The 25,118-nt window shown below is 36.5% G+C and overlaps 1 protein-coding gene across 7 annotated transcripts in view; it reads left to right on the forward strand.

Moving 5' to 3' along the window:
- The first annotated feature begins 3,490 nt into the window (after window positions 1–3,490).
- The window catches only part of LOC5575427 (syntaxin-16), a 137,362-nt gene continuing 115,734 nt past the window's right edge, over window positions 3,491–25,118 (forward strand). For 3 of the 7 annotated variants that reach the window (XM_021851317.1, XM_021851335.1, XM_021851327.1), the window contains exons 1-2: window positions 3,496–3,678; window positions 23,459–23,568. In XM_021851317.1, coding sequence (XP_021707009.1) covers window positions 3,598–3,678; window positions 23,459–23,568 — 191 coding nt within the window. In that variant the 5' untranslated portion in view covers window positions 3,496–3,597. Of the gene's footprint in view, window positions 3,679–23,458; window positions 23,569–25,118 lie in introns of all 7 variants that reach the window. The other 4 variants (XM_021851303.1, XM_021851310.1, XM_021851322.1 and 1 more) reach the window with 4 other exon arrangements.

A 25,118-nucleotide genomic window follows, 5' to 3' on the forward strand; every position in this document is an offset into this window, starting at 1 on the left:
CGATCCGGTTTGGTGGCGGTGCGACAATACTACGCAGCGCACCTTGCCCGACGTAGCTCCGACGCATGGATTCGGAGAAAATCCATTTTTCGCGTGTCGAAAATTCCGGTTTTCAACTGTGAGAATAATATACCTCAAGAAGCGCAATATCCTTTTTGAACCAGCCTAAGGTTATCCAACGTCAACACTGCGGTCGTGTCTTGCACACAGCCATCGAGTCATTACATGTAGCGGACCCCCAACGTGCGAATCCCCACTGTATCCCTTATCCAGCTTTTTAAAAGCGCTAATGGCTGCCGCAAACACACTCATTTTCTGGTAGGGATCAGTTGATTTGACGTTTAGCTTGGGTCGTTTTATACAAGGGTGGAGGGCGGCTGTCAACTGGGAGTAAAATTGAAAAGCCGCCAACCTACACTGTGAAATAATACTAAACGACAATTGTTTAAAACTTAATATATTTTGACTTTCGTGAAGTTTATACATGCCGCAGATTAAGAGATACTCTGCATTTGTTTAAAATGTTAAACTATATTAGACTGATGCTAAGATAATGTTGGCGATGTATTGTGTCAGTGGTTGAGATCGTTTGTGTCGTTGAGAATGTTTGCCATCATGTTTGCGCATAATTCCGATCATAATTGTAGTGTTTAGAAGTCCTAAATTGCAGTGAATTAAGTGCTTGGGAGGCCTAAGACTCCAGTAAGTCGAGAAAGAAATCATCGTTGATTCGACTTCCGTACCACCCGGAGCAGAACCTTACCATTCTTCATCTTCCACTGGTGGAAAATAGTTCCACGCAATCTGAACAAGATGTTTTTCCCGTTGGTATTCCGTTGCGCTTACTTCAATGGATTCGCTATCCATTCTCCAGTTATCGGTAAGTTATGACTACAGCAAAATGTGCATCAAATTAACAAATATTCTTCCCAACCATGTTTGCAGACAGACTATTGAAACGAAATACTAGCGAGTCCCCGGAAGCTAAGGATCAACTTCGCATCTAAAGTGTATGGCGTAAGTGGCCCCGGAAACACCAATTTTGGTTTGCGATGGAATAGTATGGATTTTAAAAACTTTCGCGGATGATTTCTGAACTATTGGAGTGAATAAACGATTTATGTTTCATTTGTTTTGATTTATCGTATTGGGAACCAAATAAGAATAATGGGAATAAATCCAGAAACAATCAATCACAAAAAGATAATCTCGGCGCATATAAATCAAACCTATACATGTCTCCGGTAAACTAAAGTTATACTAGGCCAGTTTTACCGCATTGAATACGGAACTTGGGGTCAACCAGGCGAATAGAGATTTAGTGTGACATGTAAACTATTTAGTTTAGATTTTTTTCAGAGTGTAAGTCCAGAACCAGTTTTAAGGCTTAACGCGAAAAAGTTAAAATCATTCTTCGCAAAATTACAGGTAATCAATGCGCTTGAAAGAAATTGTTTGCAAGCAGTTATTAGCTACTTGCTACTGCAGTGCGCTGTTGGCAATTTAATAAGAAAATTCTGCTAAATTCCCAAAATAGATGTTTGCAAGAAAATTGATTACGCCTTCACCATTGTTTGGTCGTTATTTTGTATGGTTTTTTACATTTTAGAACCAGTGACATGTTGGGGTAGCAATAAAGAGCCGCCAGTTCCACCCTTGGTTTTATATTGAATGGACCCAAGCCAAACGTCATATCGATAGCTCCCTACCAGAAAGTGAGCCTGTTTGCGGCAGCCATTTCGCTCAAGAAAAGTAAAAATTTCTGCGGAAGAAATGGTAAAGAAATTTCTTACAGTGAGCTCCATTTGAAATGACATTTCTTTTCAACTGCGTACTGCGATCAAAGAAAAATGCTTTTCTTGACCATTTCTTGCAAGAAATTTTCCACGCATCGAGATAGGCGATTACTTTTCTGTTGAAGTGCATGCATTGATAAAAAATACCTAGTAATGTCAACCATAACTGCATATTTAACTTTACCATGCCACAGTATGGTAACAATAAACACGTATTATTTGATTTTTACCACATTATAGTAATCATTACTATGGCTTAACGCCAATTCAAATGGTAAATTTAACTACATATTTTAGTCAGCCATCCATACAAAAACTGTCAGTTCCAAGTTTAAAGTTCGTGCACGACTTCATAATTATAAAAGAATTGAAAATAAGGTACTTTCTTCAAATTGTTACTTTAGAAGCTCGAAATTCAATTATTTGATTTTAGAGGACGGAGCAAGCCAACTGAAGCAACTGGAGAACGATAGAGGAGACTAATCCACACCGACAATAACGCCACCCTTCCACCACCGGTTCAACTAGCTTCATCTGGGACCAACCGGAAGAGGTGGAATGGAATGCGAGGGCTGCGGGACATCACCGCGTCGAACGATAGACATCTGCTGCCGGAGTTCGGCAATGAGATCCACAGATTCCCGTCCGGAGGGTGAAAGCGCAGAGATGAGATTACCGCCTGATGAGCTGAAGTGCATGTTAGATCCCCTTGTTTGGGATCGCAGCTGCTAGCGGTCTACATTTTCATGAATTCACCGGGACTAACCGGAGGGTAGAAATGGTTTCAGGCGGTTCCGGAGGTTCTCACGATGCATAGTTGTTGAGATTGGCTACTGGTGGCCAGAGTGATGTTGGCGCTATCACTCTGCCCACCAGTAGCCAACCTCAATAGCGATGCATCGCGAGAACCTCCGGAACCGCCTGAAACCATTTCACCTCCTCCGGTTAGTCCCGGTAAATTCATGAAAATGTAGACCGCTAGCAGCTGCGGTCCCAAACAAGGGGATCTAACATGCACTTCAGCTCATCAGGCGGTAATCTAATCTCTGCGCTTTCACTCTCCGGACGGGAATCTGTGGATTCCATTGCCGAACTCCTGCAGCAGATGATTATCGTTCGACGCGGTGATGTCCCGCAGCCCTCGCTGCTGCAACAGCATCAGATGCAAATCCAGTTGGAACGGCAGCAAGTTACGGTGTAAGCTGTGACTCTCGCTTTGTTGATAGCACCTTATTTTACATCATTCAGCAATCGATTTTATTTTATTTGATGAAACTGTTATTCCTCCCCATGTAACAATAAAAAATAAATTACAAAATACAAAATTTACCAATGTAAACAAACCAACTAAATTGCATATATCATACAACTACAAACAGGGGTTGCTTTTACTAAATCCATATAATCATTATTACCAGCAACATGGTAAATTTTACTACGACGGAACTCACATAGTAAATTTCACGATGGTATAGTCACGCCAATAATAAAACATGTTCTGTTGAAATCAAGTGGTAAAAATGTTTTAATTTCACCCTCGACATGGTTGGCGTTACTATGCTTTTCCTTTCAGTGTGCACTCAGGTGGAGAGGCACTTCTAGCGGAAATGGGTAAATTTTTGACCCATTAAAGGGTAATCGCAAACCACCGTGCACTGCTCATAAAAATGGGTACTTGGAATCCATTTAAAGGGTACTTCCAAGTTAGCGTGTAGTGAAAAAAGCATTTTCGTCTCTTTGTTTACACCGTGGATAGGTCCTGTAAATGTTTGAGTTGTTAAATATTTAGTTGCTGAAAATTATGTCTCAACGAAATTTGACGGATTTGTATTCCATGCTACGAAATAATGTTGTGTATAATAAACATTTATATACGGATACGGTAAGTTTATTTTTATTTTACTGTTTCTGCAATGCAACCCCCCGAAGTATGCGCTACACTCAGGCAAATTAATTAACGAACTTCATAAATTTTCTCTTATCCCGGATAAAAAATACAATACAAAAACAATATAACGTATTGCAACAGTACCATTCAATATATTGGAAATGCAATACAGTAAATATATTGAAAAATGACAATACAATTACAGTACAAAATATGAGCCTATGCATGCTATAAAACGTTTGACTTTTACTGTGCGCCCTGTTTTCAAGTTTCCCGTGAGAGAGAGCGAGACAGCACCAACACACGGCGCACAGTAAAAGTCAAGAGAACAAAAGAATTTATGGCACGCGCAGAGGCTCATTGTTTTGAACAGTTCATTGTATGGTATATGAGATTTTTGCAATATAATGTATGGGTGGTTAAGTATCGTAACAATACAAATATAGATATTTTCTCATACAAACATTTTGAAAATACCAAACGATATATTGTTCATGATTAGCAATTCGTGTATTGTTGTACAATACAAAAACAATTCAACGAACTGTATCATGGTTGCATTCGTCGTTACAGCTAATGTCAAGTGACTTCTAAAAAATTACTTATTTTTACTTTTTGAATATTTTTCACCCAACATTTCTTGCTTTCTGAACTTGTTTTGTTTATCTCTTTCAGCAAAGCTACATTGAAAAAAGCAACAGTTGTTTTACGCGAAAATAGGAATTTGACCAAAATTGTAAGGTATAAAACCAATTAAAAACAATACAATGTTCTGTTAAAAATATTATATTGTTTTTGAATTGTATATCTAAACAAGAATAATATTGCTTCGACATTCAATTACAATACGCTGTATTGTATCCAATGCGTTATATTGTACATTAATGGTTTATTCCATTCACTGAATGATACGTTTTTATCCGGGATGAAGCCTGGAAAAAATCTATAAAAACGGATTTCAAAAGTCTAATATGGATTTCATACCATTGAAATGGGAATCATAATCGAAAAAATAGTTGAATATAATAAACGCCTACAAATTTTATTGCGCCCCTTATGAATTTCATTGCTATTATTAGTCATTTTCATTGAAATCATGATTATAATCAAGTAAGAAGTTAAACCTAATGAACAATTACACATTTCAATGTTTGCCTTATGATTTTCATTGATGTTATTGGTCTTTTTCATTAAAATGATAAATAATCAAAATCGAGAAAATAATTGAGCTTAATGTATTGTGCATCCCGATAAAAATCAGAAAGAGCGCTTCGCTCAATTTCCACTTCTTTATTGTGCATCCCGATAAAAATCAGAAAGAGCGCTTCACTCAATTTCCACTTCTTAAGCAACGAACTTAAGTCATTGTGACATCCATGAGCAATCTATGTTCAAACTATCGTTGAAAAGAAAATATTTCTGTTTTATATCATATCGGTCATTCGGTGATCTATCGGATCATATGCTTTCTAACAACAGGCATGTTGATACACTTTCAGTTCATCTCTGTCCGGTAGAACGGGATTCATATCCCCAAAACTACAAAATTGATTTTCATTTATGAAAAGCAAATAGTTGCACCTTAAGCACCGCCAACAAATTTTCAATCGGAAGGATTTTGGCGCGCTCGAACTGACAAATCCTCCGTTGTGGTGAAACTTCTTCCGCCGACGTGATGTCGGACTGTTTTCAAAAACAGTCGAGATAAAAGCCGAGCCGGCAGAGCAATGACAGTTAGTTTGTTCAAAACCAAGGGGGTGGCATGAGCCAATATTTACCAACCCAACATCAATTCAACATGGCGTCCAGGGTTCTTGTTTTGATTATTTTGGAAGGACAAAACATATGTTTTTATGGGTAGGAGACATCAATGATACCTCGCTGATGCGTAAAACATTCAACAAAATGATGAACAAGTGAAAAGCCTCATCAAATACGACGATTCAATGCGATATATTTATTTGCCAGAATCTAGCACTAGCAGCACATGAGCCGTATGCTCGAAAATCAGGAGCAAAGTTAGGGCAAACCGACCAGAAAGTAGGTACCAAAACGATGTGAGGAAGAGCCGAAATGTATGCAGGATGACATTCGTGTCAGTCCCCTGTTCAAAACTTCGCTTCAGTCCAACCGGCGAACTCCAGATTGGTGCTGCGAAGTAATATTGACTTCGCAGCACTAAGGGTTCATTCAAATATTACGTAACGCAAAATTTGCCAATTTTTGACCCCCTCCCTCCCCCACGTAACAGCTTTTGTATGGAAAATTTTATATATTTGTATGGACCGTAACACAATGTAAGACCCCCTCCCTCCCCCTGTTGCGTTACGTAATATTTGAATGATCCCTAATCTGGAGTTCACCGGTTGGACTTCCGAAGCGAAGTTTTGAACGAACTAACTGTCATTGCTCTGCCGGCTCGGCTTTTATCTCGACTGTTTTTGAAAGCAGTCCGACATCACGTCGACGGAAAAAGTTTCATCACAACGGAGGATTTGTCAGTTCGAGCGAACCAAAATCCTTCCGATTGAAAATGTGTTGGCTGTGCTTAAGGTGCAACTGTTTGTTATCCATAAATGATGACCAATTTTGTAGTTTTGGGGATATGAACTGAAAGTGTATCAACATGCCTGTTGTTAGCAAACATATTTTGCATCCGGTAGAAATCAAGATCAACACTTATTTGAAATTATTATTTTCTCGGGCCCCGAGCGTCACAGATAATATGTGAACAGTGCGCTATGTTCTTAAAATCGTTAGAATGCAGCGCCACACTAAAAAAACTGATTTCAAAATGCGGCGAGTTGAGGCGCGTCGCGAGTCTCACTGGCGCGATCCGGTTTGGTGGCGGTGCGACAATATGATCCGATAGATCACCGAATGACCGATATAATATTGCGATTTTTTTTACCACTTATGGTGGTAAGCTCCATCGCAGTTAATACGCCAATCGCGTATTATCCTCGATTTTATTATAGTAAAATCGAGGGTAATACACGATTGGCGTATTAACTTCGATGGAGCTTACCACCATTAGACTTTGATGATCTGAATTTCGTCTTTCTCAGATTTCTCCTTCGATTTCGCTGCCCCTTTTCGATCACCGCCGCCCATGCAATTATCCTGATGTTCATGACAGTTTACTCCGGCCGGCTCAGTGTTTACCATTTTCTCTTTGTTCTCGACTCACCAGCTGGTCTGGTTTACATAACAAAACCAGCTGGTCTTCCGATGTTTACACGTTTACAGTCATCGTCATTGTTCTAACATCCAGCTGGTGGTCGAAACTAAAGAGTCTAAATTATAAAGAGACGAAATCTGATCATATTCAAAATAAATCAGCTAGCAACTATGCCAAATCTATTACGCAGCACTGCCAATATTGAATCCCACGCTAAAAGTGGGTCACAGGTTTTATGTGTTGAGTTTTCACAGGTTTGGGTAACGAATGAAAAATTGACTGAATGTCTGGAAAACCAATGTAATGAGTAGAGCATTCAACCGACACTCAAGTCTTCAGAAAATATGCTACTTCAGAAGAAGCAAAATTTTCGTGGGAGGTAACATTTTTGTGTGAGTCGTTTTCAGCTTGTGTGAAAAAGTGTTTGACAAGTCTCCTGCTCGATTGGAATGACATTGACAGTAAACTTGGAATTCCAATTGGAACATTTCGCTTCTTTGCTTATAGTTTCTTTAGTCGAAACCAGCTTGTAGTGACAGAAATCAAGGATGAAAGGTAAATGGTGTTTGAAAATGTACCATCAGTACATCATTGGCAGCTTCTCAATTTCGTCATGGAAGTCTAATCATTCGTGAAAATTACAATATAAAACAGAAATATTTTCTTTCATCGATAGTTTGAACATAGATTGTTGTGAGTTTATCGTGTGTTACCTTAAGGCGAAGTAGGCCGTCATTGAAATTTGTACGCGTCGTTGATGATTGTTGCTAATTCATCTCACGATTTCGAATCAAAGAAAATCAGTTGGTTTTGCACTGACACAGCTGAAAAAGTATCAGCATACTTTATGCATGTAAGTGCGTACGGTGATACTTTTTCAAGTCAATATAAACTATCAAGACTGAGTTTTATCACTTTGAAATGCAAGCTGAAAAATCATCATTATTGCCAAAACGAATGACGGGCTACTTAGCCTTAAGTTCGTTGATAAAGTAGAGGAAATTGAGCGAAATTCTCTTTCTGAATTTTATCGGGATGCACAATAATACAGGCCATAGACATCGGTGAATGATTATTAAACAATATGATGCATCCGCAGACTGTAGAACAAAAATCATTAATTTTTAAGATGACTTTCAGTACATATCCGTATGACAATGTGTTGATAGTTGAACTTCAACAACATGGCATTTCTGCCATATCCCAAATCAAAAATCATTCAATTATAGTTTAAAGTTTCATTTGGAAAGCAAATGGTCCTAGAATTGAAATCATCCTTGTCAATCAAAACAAAAACATTGCGGCAACAGCGGGATTTAGCATTTCTCCGCGGGTTTCGCAGGTAATTGTCCCTTCTTTATTGTAGTATTATAAAGTATATTCACTTTGTATCTTTTCATTATTATCAAGGGGACCAAGAACAACTCATCGCCCTTATCCAGCGACTTTGGTGTGGGTAATGCGGACACTTAATGATCGCTTCAAGCAGATATATTACAGGCAGCTCATTAGTGTGTTGATTGTTAACAAGCGTAATCCATCCGCTCCACAGATTTTTATATGTATGTATTGTCATAATAATCAAAATAAAAGATGATTTGTCGATATTATGAATGATTACATATTTTCAATTCGATTTCTTTAAAATCCTAAAATAGAAAGCAATGTGGTTTGTTTATATACGTGTGTGATAATCACTCAATTTTAGGCATATTTTACTTGAACATAAATCATTTTTAGACTGGATGATTATGCGATGCGATTTGTAAACAAACGATTTTGACAGCGATGAAAATCATCTTGATTATGTCTGAAAATAGGTATGGGGCTCGGATGAGGCAAACATCATTCAATTGATAGCGGGAGATTTCGTTCAGTGTACCAGAAAGCGATCTTCTTTGTGCCGGCCATCGCCCATTGCACGGTGACGTCATCAGAAAATCGCTCTCTTTCCCTCCTCCGAGAAATCTGAAAACAACGGTGCCAGTTCCTGTCAAAGTTGACAGGTACTGGCACCATTGTTTTCAAGTTTCGTTGAAGACCGAAAGAGAGAGAATTTCGCCGTGAAATGCCTAATTAGCGCTCGTAAAAAGCTGGATACACAGTGATCTTCACGGAGAAATCAAATTACCCAAAAAATAAGTTCTTTTTACTCAAATTCGGGTAAAATGCATTTAGTTTTTACCCACGGTTGGGTTGTTTTGCGCCTCCCGCAACAGCAATGTTGTCAAAAACAGAGAGAGACGCTCCGACCCAGCGTCGAAGTTCAATGTATCGTGGTTTTGCCTAATGGTGGAGAAGGACTACGAATGGATACCGGTGATGCATCACTTTGTAATTATAACACTTTGCTTTAGTTCTAAAGATGGTCACGGAAGGTGAACCTTCTTCATCAATGTCCGAAGTTGGAATCGTCTTTATTCAATCATATACTTCAAACGTAAACATAACAATCAAGAAAAGACCGAAAGTTCCTGGTTCATAGTTTACCAAAACTAGGTTAAACAACATCGGCACCAAATTCCAATGTGTCAAATATTTATAAACTTTCGCGTGGTGTTGTTCCACACATGCTACGTTTGAGTAACATGTTATTGAACAAAACGCACTTCAGCGACTTCCTATGAATTTGATCAATTCATCTACTAATATTGAATACATTACTCAACACCTTCCCCTTTTAGGAGAATGATGTTATATCATTCTATGACCAAGTACTTTTTGTCTTAAATTTTTATTAGTCGATTTTTGTGTACAATTTGGTTTTGATTTGTAAGCATATTTTCTATAGTAACATTTGGGTCTATAATATTTTTAACAATGTATGGTCCTGAATATAAAGCATCTAATTTTTTTCTATTTTCGACTGTCAACCCTACTTTATCTCCTACTATTATTTCAATCGGTTTTACATTTTTTTGATTTTGTATCGTTTTCAATTTTGTTTGTTCCAAATAGTCTTTAGCTCTGTTGTAAGCAATTTTTAATCTGTGTTGAAATTCTTGATGGTAATCATCTACGTTATAAATTGGATTTATTTTTGTTGATAATAGTTCCTTATTAATTTTTTCTGATCTGCCAAATACTAGTTCAAAAGGTGTATAATTTGTTGAGAAATTTGGCGTTGTATTATAAGAGAAACAATAATAATTTGTCCCTTCATCCCAATCATTTCTGTGTTCATTGGAAAAGATTCTTAAATATTCGTTTAAACATTTATGATTCCTTTCCAGTGAGCCAATTGTTTGGGGATGATATGCTGTTGAGGTGATATGATTAATTTCAAAAAAAATGTTTATTTTTGTAAATAATTCGTTTTTATATTCTGTCCCTAAATCTGTTCTTATTGCCTTTATTGTAGTTCCATATATCAACATAAAATGTTCAACTATTGCTTTTGCGATTGTATGTGCTTCTTTATTTGGTGTTGGAATAATGACTATGTATTTACTAAGATCACATTGTATTGTGACTGCGTATCTATTGTTGTTTATTGTTTTGACAAATGGTCCAACGGTATATATACTTATAATTTCAAATGGTTTAAGTGGTGTAGTTGTTTTAACAAATTTTTCACAAGTTTTTTGCTGGTTTTTATTCATTTTACACGCGTTACATTTTCTTACGAACTCTGCGATTGTTCGTTTCATTTGCTTCCATTCATATTCTTTCCTAAGTTTTTTATATAATTTGTTCTGTCCTATATGACCTCCGGTTGGTGTGTTATGGTTTTTCTCGAGAATCTCGGATATCATATGGGAATCAATAATTATTTTTGGTCGTTCAAATAGTACGATGTTTAGTTTTTTGAGTATTTTGCTTGCAAGTTTCTTCAATATATCGACGTCTAATAATTTCATAAACGTTGTGTTAACATCAAGACCTATTTTGTGCATGCTTTTATTTTCAGCAGCTATTTCAATATCTCGAACCATGTACTCTAATGCGACAGGTTCTTGGAGACAAATTCTGTACTCTCCTACTAATAGAAGAGACTTCTTGTAGTTTTTATTCATAATATATACTACACATTGTACGAATTTCTTGTTTCTTTTTATAACTTCGATTTCAAGCTTTGGAATACCTCTAACCTCCTCATTTGACAACGAGTCATACATCTTGAGTTGATCAAGCTGCAAGGTGACTGTTTGATTTGGGTTTGGGTTGTCTTGTTCTTTGACCATGCTTCTAGTTAAAACGAACATGGATTTTAAATCATCTGAATTCAACTTTATTCGTGATAAAGCATCAGCGACTATGTTTTCTTTTCCTGCCATATATTCAATTGTAAAATCGAATTCTTCAAGATCCAATCGGATTCTGGTTAGTTTAGAAGTTGGATTTTTCATTTTTCATTTTTCATAAACTAATGGTCTGTGGTCTGTTCTAATTTTGAATTTACGTCCATATAAATATGATTTAAAGTAATTTATAGACCAGTGTATAGCAGCTAATTCTTTTTCAATTACAGCTTTGTTCTCTTCACCTTTTGTAAAAGTTCTACTAGCAAATGCTATAGGTAGATCTTTTCCATTGTGGTTTTGAGACAAAACTGCACCACATGCGAAGGATGAAGCATCAGTGGTTAAAGTAAAATCTTTCGAAAAGTCGGGAAATTGTAAAATTTGAGGTGAAAGTAGTTTTTTCTTCAAATTTTCAAATGACTCCTGGCATTCTGATGTCCATAAAAATTTTACATCTTTTCGTAATAATTTATTTAACGGTCGTGCTATTAAAGCAAAATTTTGAATGAATTTCCTATAATAGTTACAAAACGCGACGAATCTTCTAACTTCATCAGCATTTTGTGGTGCTGGATATTTTTCGATGATTGAAAATTTTGCGTCATCAGGTGTTATACCTTTATCTGAAATTTTGTGACCTAAATATGTGACTTCACTTTTGAAAAAATCACATTTTTCAGGATTTAATTTTAAATTGTACATTCTTAAACGTTCGAAGACATTTTCTAGATTTCTAAGATGATGATTTTCTGAACAGCCTATCACAACAATATCATCTACGTAAATAAATGCACATTCCGGTGATAGTCCAGCCATTGCGATAGTCATCATCCTTTGAAAATTATTAGGAGAAATATTTAGTCCAAAGGGTAATCTTGTATATTGATAATGACCATCGCTAGTGGAAAAAGCAGTATACTTTTTTGAATTATTTTCCAAAGGTATCTGGTGAAATCCAGACATTAAATCTAATGTAGTAAAATAGCGTGCTCTACCCAGTTGATCAAGAATGGTTTCAATCCTTGGCAGTGGAAATTTATCGGGTAAGATTTTTCTATTCAATTGACGAAAATCTATAACTAGACGCCATTTTTTACCAGAGTCAGATTTCTTTGGTACTAATAATATGGGTGAGTTAAAATGCGGAACAGATGGTTCAATGATACCATCATCGAGCATTTTCTTAACTTGGCTATTTATTTCAGTTTGTTGGGAATGAATCTGTTTGTAGTTAGGAATGTAAACGGAGGTATTGTCAATTAATTCTATTGATTGTTCGTAAAAATTATTTGCTGTTAGCCTATCCTCTGATATATGAAATACATCATTATAGTTCATCATCAATTTGTAAAGATTTTTCTGAGTTTTGTGTGAAATATTCCCAATTTTCACTTTAGTAATTAATTCTTCAATCCTATTACTATGCTTAATGTTCGAATTTGAGACGTTCATTATTTTATAACAACTTAGTTGTTCTAAAGTAGGTTTGAAGGGTTTTACTACTACATGCTCATTTAATGTATTAATAAATTTTACGTAAGGATTTTTCTTATTTATAATGGAGTTTCCTATAAAAATTCCATGCTGAACTTCTTGTGAGCAAACAAGTAGTTCATCTTCTTCATTATCTGGAACGTCAATTCTTTTCACCATTTCACATCTTCCAGGTATAATAAATTTTCCATCTACGTTATCTTCTATGGGAATGGTAAAAACTTCGTTACTTATACTGATATTAAGCAACCATAAATCATAATCTATTGTACAACGATTATTTACAAAAAAATCTCTTCCTATTATACCATCTGTCGGTATTGGAAAGTCGTTTTCAACTATGTGAAAAATTTGATCTATCATATGTTCACTAATATTTATTGTACTTTTGGTACTACCTAGAGAGGCTATTGTACCTTCACCTATACCTACTATATTACAATTTTGGTTTGGGAAGTATGTTTTGGTGGGCTTAACACATTTCGCTTTGATCACTGATATATCAGAACCACAGTCTACAATAAATGTACACTGAGTGTCTGACAGATCAGTTTTGAGCAAGACAAAATTTGATGCTGAAACTCTTATTGAGTACGCCCGTACTGTACCTCTAAAAAAGGATTGTTTGTCACTTGTTGTTGGTTTGATTGGTTTGTTGATTGTTGTTGACTAGAATTTTCCTGTGCAACATACACACGAGAATTCGTACCTCTTCTACCTCGGTTATTTGATTGATGACTGTGGTTTCTATCAGGGAAACTGTTTGTTTGCGGTCGTGGCTGATACTGGAAACGATTTGCAGTATTTGTGTTTCGTCCCCTATAAGTTGATCTTCTACCTCGATAAGTAGAAGTTATCATCCTAGGCTGGTGATTTGAAAAGGTTGGACATGGTTGATAACGTGGTTGGTGGCCATTGGTCCAGAAAACTTGTTTCTGTTGACTTTGATCAGCCTCCAATTCAGTTACCTTGGTGATTGCAGAAGTAAGGTTTTCAAATTGTCCGGCTTTAAGTATTAGTTGGATTTCGGAGTTCTTTACTCCATTGGTCAACGCTTTTACGGCAGCTTTAGATGCTAACCTGGTTGCGGATGCTAATGGAACGTTTTCTGTTAAATAAGTTTTTTCCAACTCCAAAGCGAGTTTTTCAATTTTGTCAGTAAAATCTACGATAGTGGAAGTCTGTCTAGTTGCGTTCAATTTTGCAACTACAGCTTCAGGAGACTGCGTAATTCTGCATCTCTGTTCCAAACTTGTAATGATTTCGTTGACAGTTGCAGGAGCAGCATTAACAGCTGATCGTGCTTTGCCTTCCAATCTTGAGAGTATCACCTGAATGGCGATAGCTCTATTATTATCGTTTACCATCGTATCAATAGCTCTCAAGGCGGCGGTCGTACCTTCAAGCTTATCTGCATTGCCATTGAATTGAGGCAAAAGCGTAGCAATAAGCTTCACAATTTCCATATTATTTGCCATGGTAACTTTTCGACTCCCTTTTTTAAGAATTTCAATTGCAAGTACTATTTGTGCTACTTGTTTGAACTTCAACAGATGAATACCTGTATCAAGCCTGGTATCAATAAAAATTTTAATCTGGCTGTAAATATCACGTACAGCTTTGGTTAAAAATCTTTGTCTTGTTTCATCAATTAATTGAAATAATTCTATAAGATTGTCATAAATTTGTCGACTTTCACTTGCTTTAGCTTGCAAAGTACTCTTTAGATATTTTCGGTTTGGACACTTTTTTAGATTTCTCAAAATATTGGAAAGTTTTTTAATTAATGGATCGATATCTTCATCCATTGAATTTTAAAACACGAAAAACCATTACACACTTTGTTCAAAGATTACCGGTTTTACACATTTACAATTTAACACCTTTAACACAATGATTTATACTACGTCAAACGCATTTTACAAATTTACAACATATTACTTAACACTATCTATTTCTACTAACCTTTGATTATAATTATCCACTCCATTACTTTGTATGTGTAGTTTGATGCGCTCAATCCTGGATCAACAACAGCCGTATCAGCAACAGTAGCGGGTTTACAGTTAATCATTCTACCACTCAACGGCTCTACCGTGGGTTGTGCGGGGGACTCTGCTTTGTTGATGCCTTTGGTTCGCAATGATGTGACGCTATCCATAAGCGCAGTGTGGTTGAATTTGACGATATTGTTAACTTTCGCGCACTTCGCGATGACATTACGATTTTCACACTCTACCACATTCGCTATAGCGATTGCAACAGCTAATTTAAATGATTCAGTTCAATGTTTTGCACTTTATTTGCGGTGCTTAATGCTTTAAGAGTTTGCTTCTTACAGCATTTCCACATCATTCTCACTAATTTTAATGTTAATAAGGCACTCGTTATAAATAAAATTATCCACAGTTTTATATCGTGCTGGTTATGAAGCTGTGTGCTAATTTGCTGATTTTCAATAATAGTGACTTGCTAGTCACCTAACTGTTTAACGTGTGTGTTTTGGTCGTTACTTTCCGTATTTCCCATTTCGTTCGTTTAGGTGGCACTTTTTTCGAACGAGGCCGGGCAATGGAATCGCACTTTAACTGTGTCGGTTACAGGTTGTGGATGGTAATGTTTTCTCTGGCAATGTTCTTCGCTTCACTTTCTTACGCGAACGTAATTCTTCTTGCTTACCAATGAGCAAACAGATGGGCGAATTTAGCCTTATCGGTCACTTCTTTCTGCTCGATTATTAATTGCATTACTATTTTACACATTAATGCCATTAGTACAAGTCCAATAATCAGTACCACACACGGCACTTTGCCTGAAGGCCGCCAATTATCGGTCATGACGAATATATTTTTTGGTTACCGATTAATGGCACATTTTTGCTCACTGTTACACCAACTTCACTTTTTCGATAACTACGAAGACTGTAGGCTTAGGGCACGTGTCGCCATATCGTGGTTTTGCCTAATGGTGGAGAAGGACTACGAATGGATACCGGTGATGCATCACTTTGTAATTATAACACTTTGCTTTAGTTCTAAAGATGGTCACGGAAGGTGAACCTTCTTCATCAATGTCCGAAGTTGGAATCGTCTTTATTCAATCATATACTTCAAACGTAAACATAACAATCAAGAAAAGACCGAAAGTTCCTGGTTCATAGTTTACCAAAACTAGGTTAAACAACATCGGCACCAAATTCCAATGTGTCAAATATTTATAAACTTTCGCGTGGTGTTGTTCCACACATGCTACGTTTGAGTAACATGTTATTGAACAAAACGCACTTCAGCGACTTCCCATGAATTTGATCAATTCATCTACTAATATTGAATACATTACTCAACACCTTCCCCTTTTAGGAATAAGTCATATTTGGGTTCTTTCGAGTTTACCTAACGTTAAGTTGTTTTAACCCATCACGGAGACTTCGAAAGCTAACGCTGGGTAGATTTTTTTTGCACTGGGTTATTTGTTTTGCCGTTGTCAAATGAAAACAACCTAGCGATTGGTATAAGCCATTTTACGAAGCCTGGTCAAATGACAGGAGACCTGGGATTTTTCAATCATCGACGTCAGTTTTCGCGATGATGATGGTTGATGACTGTGCGCATTTCTAGCGTAGCTTTTCATCCAGGCGAAAACTTAAATGGAGAAAAATTATTAAAATATTTCTGATCACAAAAGTACTTTTTTATGTGCAATATGGGTAACAAAGAGGTAGCTGATACAATAACTAGGTGTAATGTTGCAGTAACGAACATTTTTGGATCTCTTTTTTGTCATTTTCTCCATGTCCTCGTTTGGTAAGATGAGGCGTTATTGAAAATCACGCTGGATTTAATCCCAGGTCTCCTGTCAATTGACGCCGTTGCGGCGATCAGCTGTTCCGAAACGTCTCGTAAAATGGCTCATATATCAGTTTACCCAAGAACTTCGCTCAATTTCCTCTTCTTTATCAACGAACTTAAGGTAACACACGATAGACTCATCGTGGCATCCATGAAACAAAGCGTTATATTGACTTGATTGACATAGAAGATCTGAAGACAACATCGAAATTTTGTTTGTTTTTTTTTTTTGTACGCAGGTAATTTTAGATATCGTTTCCAGATCTTTTATATATTATATCTATCAAGTTAACTTTTAGCTATCAATATTATATTTTTTTGTAAGCTTTTTTCGCCTGCTCGCGTTGTTGTTCCGTACAAGAAAAGTGGAAATTTCCTTGACAGAATTGATTAAATAAATTTCTTTAGCGAGCTACATTTGAAATGACATTTCTTCACAACTGAATAGTGCAAACTAAGACAAATGATTTACTTGGCCATTTCTGAAAAAATCCCACGCGTCAATATATTTGAACATTTTTCTATAAGCCATTTTACGAAGCCTGGTCAAATGACAGGAGACCTGGGATTTTTCAATCATCGTCGTCAGTTTTCGCGATGATGATGGTTGATGACTGTGCGCATCTCTAGCGTAGCTTTTCATCCAGGCGAAAACTTAAATGGAGAAAAATTAATAAAATATTTCTGATCACAAAAGTGCTTTTTATGTGCAATATGGGTAACAACGAGGTAGCTGATACAATAACTAGGTGTAATGTTGCAGTAACGAACATTTTTGGATCTCATTTTTGTCATTTTCTCCATGTCCACGTTTGGTAAGATGAGGCGTTGTTGAAAATCACGCTGGATTTAATCCCAGGTCTCCTGTCAATTGACGCCGTTGCGGCGATCAGCTGTTCCGAAACGTCTCGTAAAATGGCTCATTCAGGCGCATAGTCCTCAGAACACTTCAAATGATTTAAGTATATTCATACAGAGGACTATTTCTTTAATGCATAATAGGTTTATAAAAAATACAAATCAATAATATAATTAATTAATTCAAATATAATTTATAAAATAAATGAATTTCAATTTAAGTTAATGAATCATTCAAATTGAAGTTTTGAACAAATTATTTGAACAAACTTATTATGAAATTAGATTAAGGTGAAGATGCATCGAAGCCAAACCTCAAATTTTCAAGAACATAAATCTATAGAACTAAACATCCGTTCAAGCTGAAAACTTAATCGATTGATCACCACCAGCGTGTGATCAATCGATTAGGTTTTCAGTTCGAACCGCTGCACTGTCTGGTTCTCTAGATTTGTGCTCTCGAATATTTGAGGTTTGACTTCGATGCATATTCACCATAATCATTTCAGACTGATTTCGCTTTGTGTAAATGAACATTATTTTTTACCATCATTGACATAAATTTTCTCACTGTGCGCTAAAAATAGCTGACTGAACTCAGCTTGGATCCGCACTAAACAGCAGCTGAATATTGCGGCGCTCATTTTAAATCCACATTCAGCGGCGGCGGTAACGCGCAGAAGATATGCGCGCAATTCAATCACAACGTCAAAATTCAAGTAGGCTTGGATTTTTTTTATTCTTCAAAGACGCAAATGTTTCAAATTTACTAAATCTGAAACATTTGGTGATTTACATTATCACTGCGACGGTATATCGATATTTTCAGATAATCGCATTACGTGGATTTATCTTGCAGAGCACAATAATATGCTTGTTCAGTTGTTGATTAGCGTACCATGTGTTGATTAGGCGATGTCGAATAGAAGCTCAAACATGATCAATATTCAGCTATGTGAGGTTTATATTTTGCACTGGGCGATTTATTCATCAATTCTAGGATGGCGCAGATGGCAAGGCATACCGCTGACGATTGAAAGGTCTCGAGTTCGAATCCAGTATCCAGGTTATGGTTGTTATATCATAATAATTGGGTATACTATATTTGCAGCGCCTAGAAAAATATTTTTTTGTTTTTTATTTGTTTTTAATTATTTTTGGACCAGTCGTATAAAAGCTGAACTAAATGCTTGCAAAACGTATTAAAAGCTGAAAAATAAAGTTGGAATTCAACGACATGCTTTAAAGTTTCTCCAAATTTGTGTGAACAACGCCTGAACAAAGGTTGGCCATGAAAAATATTAAAATGTTATTAAACATGATGCTGAATAAAACTGCCATAATGGTGTTTGTTAAATGAGTGAATGTTAGTTGGGCAATCTCCATATTCCTCATTTTGAATGATTATTAAACAATATGATGCATCCGCAGACTGTAGAACAAAAATCATTAATTTTTAAGATGACTTTCAGTACATATCCGTATGACAATGTGTTGATAGTTGAACTTCAACAACATGGCATTTCTGCCATATCCCAAATCAAAAATCATTCAATTATAGTTTAAAGTTTCATTTGGAAAGCAAATGGTCCTAGAATTGAAATCATCCTTGTCAATCAAAACAAAAACATTGCGGCAACAGCGGGATTTAGCATTTCTCCGCGGGTTTCGCAGGTAATTGTCCCTTCTTTATTGTAGTATTATAAAGTATATTCACTTTGTATCTTTTCATTATTATCAAGGGGACCAAGAACAACTCATCGCCTTTATCCAGCGACTTTGGTGTGGGTAATGCGGACACTTAATGATCGCTTCAAGCAGATATATTACAGGCAGCTCATTAGTGTTTTGATTGTTAACAAGCGTAATCCATCCGCTCCACAGATTTTTATATGTATGTATTGTCATAATAATCATAATATTATGAATGATTACATATTTTCAATTCGATTTCTTTAAAATCATAAAATAGAAAGCAATGTGGTTTGTTTATATACGTGTGTGATAATCACTCAATTTTAGGCATATTTTACTTGAACATAAATCATTTTTAGACTGGATGATTATGCGATGCGATTTGTAAACAAACGATTTTGACAGCGATGAAAATCATCTTGATTATGTCTGAAAATAGGTATGGGGCTCGGATGAGGCAAACATCATTCAATCAGCCTCCTGACACCGCCCATACAACCCCATTGAAAAATAACGAGCAAACATCTCTGGTTCCCGCTGGGAAGTGGTTCCCACTGACAGCTCAATGTTTGTAAACAAATAACCGTCTGAGGAATAACAATCGATGATGGCGAAATCTTTTTCTCCGAAATTTTTTTTTTTCGCATAACAACAGTTGTTCGAACAAACAAACGGTTACAAACTATTGGATTGCAGTACAGCAAGTCGATTTGGGTTGATGTGATCAGCTAAAATCACATTTTAGTATTGAAGGAAAAATTCCCTAATATGATTAGGCCAATGTACGTTGTTGCTCTTGAGTATGATGCTGACCACGAAAACATGGCTGCCTAGCACCGGGTTGCATTCAATTGATAGCGGGAGATTTCGTTCAGTGTACCAGAAAGCGATCTTCTTTGTGCCGGCCATCGCCCATTGCACGGTGACGTCATCAGAAAATCGCTCTCTTTCCCTCCTCCGAGAAATCTGAAAACAACGGTGCCAGTTCCTGTCAAAGTTGACAGGTACTGGCACCATTGTTTTCAAGTTTCGTTGAAGACCGAAAGAGAGAGAATTTCGCCGTGAAATGCCTAATTAGCGCTCGTAAGAAGCTGGATACACAGTGATCTTCACGGAGAAATCAAACTACCCAAAAAATAAGTTCTTTTTACTCAAATTCGGGTAAAATGCATTTAGTTTTTACCCACGGTTGGGTTGTTTTGCGCCTCCCGCAACAGCAATGTTTTCAAAAACAGAGAGAGACGCTCCGACCCAGCGTCGAAGTTCCATGGAATAAGTCATATTTGGGTTCTTTCGAGTTTACCTAACGTTAAGTTGTTTTAACCCATCACGGAGACTTCGAAAGCTAACGCTGGGTAGATTTTTTTTGCACTGGGTTATTTGTTTTGCCGTTCAGTTTACCCAAATTTAGGGTATCCCACGGAAGAGTCGAATTGCGTCAAAAGAAGTCAAAGTTGGGTTGATTTGCGGCTCCGTGTTCGTAGCCAGGATGTCCAGGGCGATAAGTGAATATCGCCCACTGTCAGTTGTGACAAATGTGAAAATATCAAAAATATAGACCATTGCTTTGTTTAATGTTTGTTATGGTTTGATTATCAATTTTTGATATCGTCAAATCAGCCAATAATGTGCCAAAATGTTGAAGCACATTCAATATTACAATGGTTTTGGAAGGAGAGCAAACTTTCAAAAGCATCCTGCAAGCCTCCAACTGATTGCATAGTTATTTTATTGCGTCGCTTCTTCGATTACGGATCATAAACATTAAACAAAGCTTCGCATTATGATTACACTCTCGATTCAATTTAACCGAAAATGGATAAACACATCAAGATGTTGACTACGCTAGAAGTAAGGAAACTATTGCAGAAGATTGATTTTGCTGGGAGCCCGGCTTGATCTTCCAAAATTAATTTCGACGAAAATGATGCAGTTTGCGAGTAAAGGCTCCCCCAAATCAACGCGATTTTATACGGCGACAGCGACAAAAAACTCGCCGCCATTTCGCTGCAGTTGAGCGTGTCTAAGACATAGCTACGTGATTTCGCAGCGATTTTCGTCTCTCTGGTCTGGATGGTTCCATATAAGAGTGCTTGCAGCTACAAAACAGCGATTTTTTGATGCTGTCGCTGAAACAATCGGGCTGAGTTGAGGGAGCCTTAATTTTTTTTCTTTTTTTTTTTAATTTCTTTATTAGTATCATTCCAAATATTACATTCATTTCTTATATATAGGTGTTCTGCGTTATTAGAAAACACTATCATCCCAATTTGGTGAAATAAATTTAAGATTTTATTAACATTTTGTTAACAACATATTACATTTTAGGCGGCATCCATTTATTACGTAACGCTAAAATTTGAAATTTTTGACCACCTCCCCCCCCCCCTCCGTAACGCTTTTTGTATGAAAAATTTCAAATTTTTGTATGGACCGTAACGCTTGAGCCTACTCCCCCCCTCCCCCTAGAGCGTTACGTAATTTGTGGATGCCGCCTTATTTGCCGTAGCAGTCCAGATTTTTTACAGGTGAGTTGATTTCACCTGCTTATAAGAGAAAAAAAACGCTTAAAATTTACTTAACCTAACTTAACCTAAATATATAACGCATTAATCGTGGCAATAGAAGATTGTAACGATTTTTGCCTGAAATTATTAATTACTTTATTTGACATTTGTTCCAATGTTTCAACATTGGATATTCTATGTAACTCATTGGTACTATACCAGGGAGGAAGCCTCAGAATCATTTTCAAAATTTTATTTTGAATTCTCTGCTGAGCTTTCTTCCTGGTATTACAACAGCTAGTCCATATTGGTACAGCATACAACATGGCTGGCCTGAAAATTTGTTTGAATATCAAAAGCTTGTTCTTAAGACAAAGTTTTGGTTTTCTATTAATAAGGGGATAGAGACATTTTACATATTTATTACATTTTGCTTGAATACCCTCAATGTGATTTTTGAAAGTTAAATTCTTATCTAGCAAGAGCCCAAGATACTTAACTTCATCTGACCAATTTATTGGAACCCCTCCCATCGTGACAAGATATCTACTTGAAGGTTTTTTATATCACCAGCTGTTATAAAACATGTACCGTTAGTAGTTAAAATGACAAAAAATCTAACAAAATTTGCACCAAATTAAACTTAAATATAACAAACACTGTTACAATTATATCAAAATTATCACAGACTGTGTTGCAAGAATGTTACAAAATAACAAAATTATTGCAAACTATGTTTCTGTTTATGACATCGGATGTTATTTGCAACAAACTTATAAATGCGATGTCAAAAATATAACAAATGTTGTTATAAATGTGTTACTAAAAATATAACAAGTTGAGTACAAAGCCATCTTGATATTATGTATCCGGTAGAAATCAAGACCAACATTTATTTATAATTATTGATTTCTTGGGCCCCGTGCGTCGCAGCTAATATGTGAATAGTGCGCTGTGTTCATAAAAATCGTAAGAATGCAGCGCCACACTAAAAAACTGATTTCAAAATCGCGCGAGTTGAGGTGCGTCGCGAGTCTCACTGGCGCGATCCGGTTTGGTGGCGGTGCGACAATAGCAAAATTTTATCAACTTCTGTTATTTGTAACTGATGCTGATAGGAATGTGTTATAATCTTGTTATGTGGTTCTGGTCGGGTTGACATCCCTGAGGTAACTCAGGTAAGTCAGATGTGAAAATATTGTATAATATTGGTCCCAAAATGCTGCCTTGGGGAACACCAGCTCTTATAGGAAGTCTTTCAGATCTGGAGTTCTGATAATTAACCTGAAGTGTATGATTTGACAGATAACTTTGAATTATTCTAACAATGTATGTTGGAAAATTGAAGTTTTTTTTTAATTTTACAATCAAACCTTATCAAGAACTTATTATAAAGATTCAAACAAATGTTTTCGTTATAGGATACAAGAGCCAAATCACGATCCAATTTACAACCTCACATATATAAGGATGTTCGGAAAAATGAACTGATTCCTGGTGTGCTGTTCAAAAGCTGTGGTTGTGGAAATACACAGAAAATGTCTGTACATTTCTATAATCTGATATACAAAATGAAGAATATTCGAAATAAATTTAATTACTATCAAAATGAATTTCATCCTTTTTTATGATTTTCAATCATCCAGATTTCAGATCATTTCGACTGCCTGCTGATAATAACAATGCGTTCGGTAATGATTCTTACAATTTGCTCGGTAACCATTAACGAACCGTTTGTAATATTTTGACAGCTGCGGTTTGGTTCAAATTACTGATTGTTCGGTGATTCTTAACTTTACCGAAATGATTACTGAGCGATCAGCGGTTTCTATTTCGGTAAAAAAAAATACCGGGGTCGGTGATATTTTCTAAGTGTGTATGCTAAAATATTTCATAAAATGCCAAGATAATGTTTACTAATGCCTAGATATTATTTTCTAATTTCAGAACAACTCTGATCATATCGCACTTCTTGACCATGGATTAAATGAAGCCGATGATCCTGAGCAACCCGCCTGGATTAGAATTTACGACGACATTGTTTGTTTACTCACCAGGTAATTTCAATGCCTAAAACTTCGCGTTCAAACCTAACGAGAAGTTTTCCGAACTGAAGCAGGATTCGAACCCATACTCCTTGACTCGATGCGGCTAAGTGCTTGGTAACACTAACCGCACGGCCAAGAAGCCCATGTATATAAAATCCCAGAGGTGTCTATATGTCAGTAACGTTTTGGGGTCATGCACAAATTACGTCACGCTCCAAGAAGAGGAGGGGGTCGAAATTTAGCGTGCCATAATTTGTTTACCATCACTTTGAAATTTTTCATTTAGCGTTACAACAGCAATGTGAGAGCATTACAACAGTCAATTACAACTGCAAATTGTGGAGCATTACAACAGTTATGACAGGATATTCTAGAGTTTTCTGAAACATTTTTATTTCAAATTCATGGAATATTCAAGACCTTTAAATCATTTTTGTTGTGTTTTGGGATCAGTCGAAACAGTGAAAATGTGGTTTTACACTAATTACTTAGAGAAAATTTATTCACGTCATCACTACTCTACGGTTCACAGCAAAAGATCCCGAGTTACGCTCGGGCAACGCGCAGGTTGCTGTGATTGAAATTCTGTAGCTAATTGGTCTTTTCACGAGATGTTCCTAATCAGCTGATCTTGAAGCACTTTGACAGTTTGTCTACACTGAAACTAATGTTGGAGTAAATACAACCGCTGCATAGCTCTTAAATTTAACGTGTTTTTCTTTACAAGTACTGCAATATTGTTTAAATTACTATGCCATCGATCGTGAGTATTCCATCATTGATCAATTTAATACGTTTTGTAAATTAATGCGATATTAACCATACACATGTATTACAGAAACTTTGAGCAATGATGAGCAGATTCTGCATATGCCGCCATGTTCCATCATAGATCAATGAAGGCAAATACGGACATAAAGTTCTCTACAGGACTCCACTACGATCGCGGTTTTTGATATCGAAAATTCCTGTTTTTAATGGACTAAAAACAAAATAAATTATCAGAGAATTTATTCTTCAATAAATAATTACGATTGATGTAATTGGATAGGTGTTTTTTTAATAGGTTGGAATAAATATAAGGAATACTTAAATTTACTGTATTATTGTGGCATGGGAATTTTGACTGATGGCTCAAATATCGTCGACATGGCAAAAAAGACCACGCTTCCCGTTTGAGATGGATGAGTAGTGTAGTCTGAACAAATCAAGTGGTGCAGCGCATTTAATTTAAACCTTCATCATGGTATTTTTACCGCAAAGCTGTTCTCAGTGCATGGAAATGACAGCACCGTGTATGCACCGTGTTGAGCGTGTAATGTTTCAATCGACCACCCTCGTATCTAGACAACATTTATGTTGTGGATTCACCATGATCGTGTGATGTCGAATGTTATAGGCCTATTCAAATGACGTCTCAAATCAGCTCATCGGGAAGCACTTTGACATTTATTCTATGAAAATGACAGGCCCGTGTTAGCACCGGTCCTCCACCGATGTAAACAAATGCATAGACGGATCTGTCACATGAAAAGGCCTATTGTTTATGTTTACATGTT

Source organism: Aedes aegypti, chromosome 1, assembly GCF_002204515.2.
Source record: "Aedes aegypti strain LVP_AGWG chromosome 1, AaegL5.0 Primary Assembly, whole genome shotgun sequence".
NCBI lineage: Eukaryota > Metazoa > Arthropoda > Insecta > Diptera > Culicidae > Aedes > Aedes aegypti.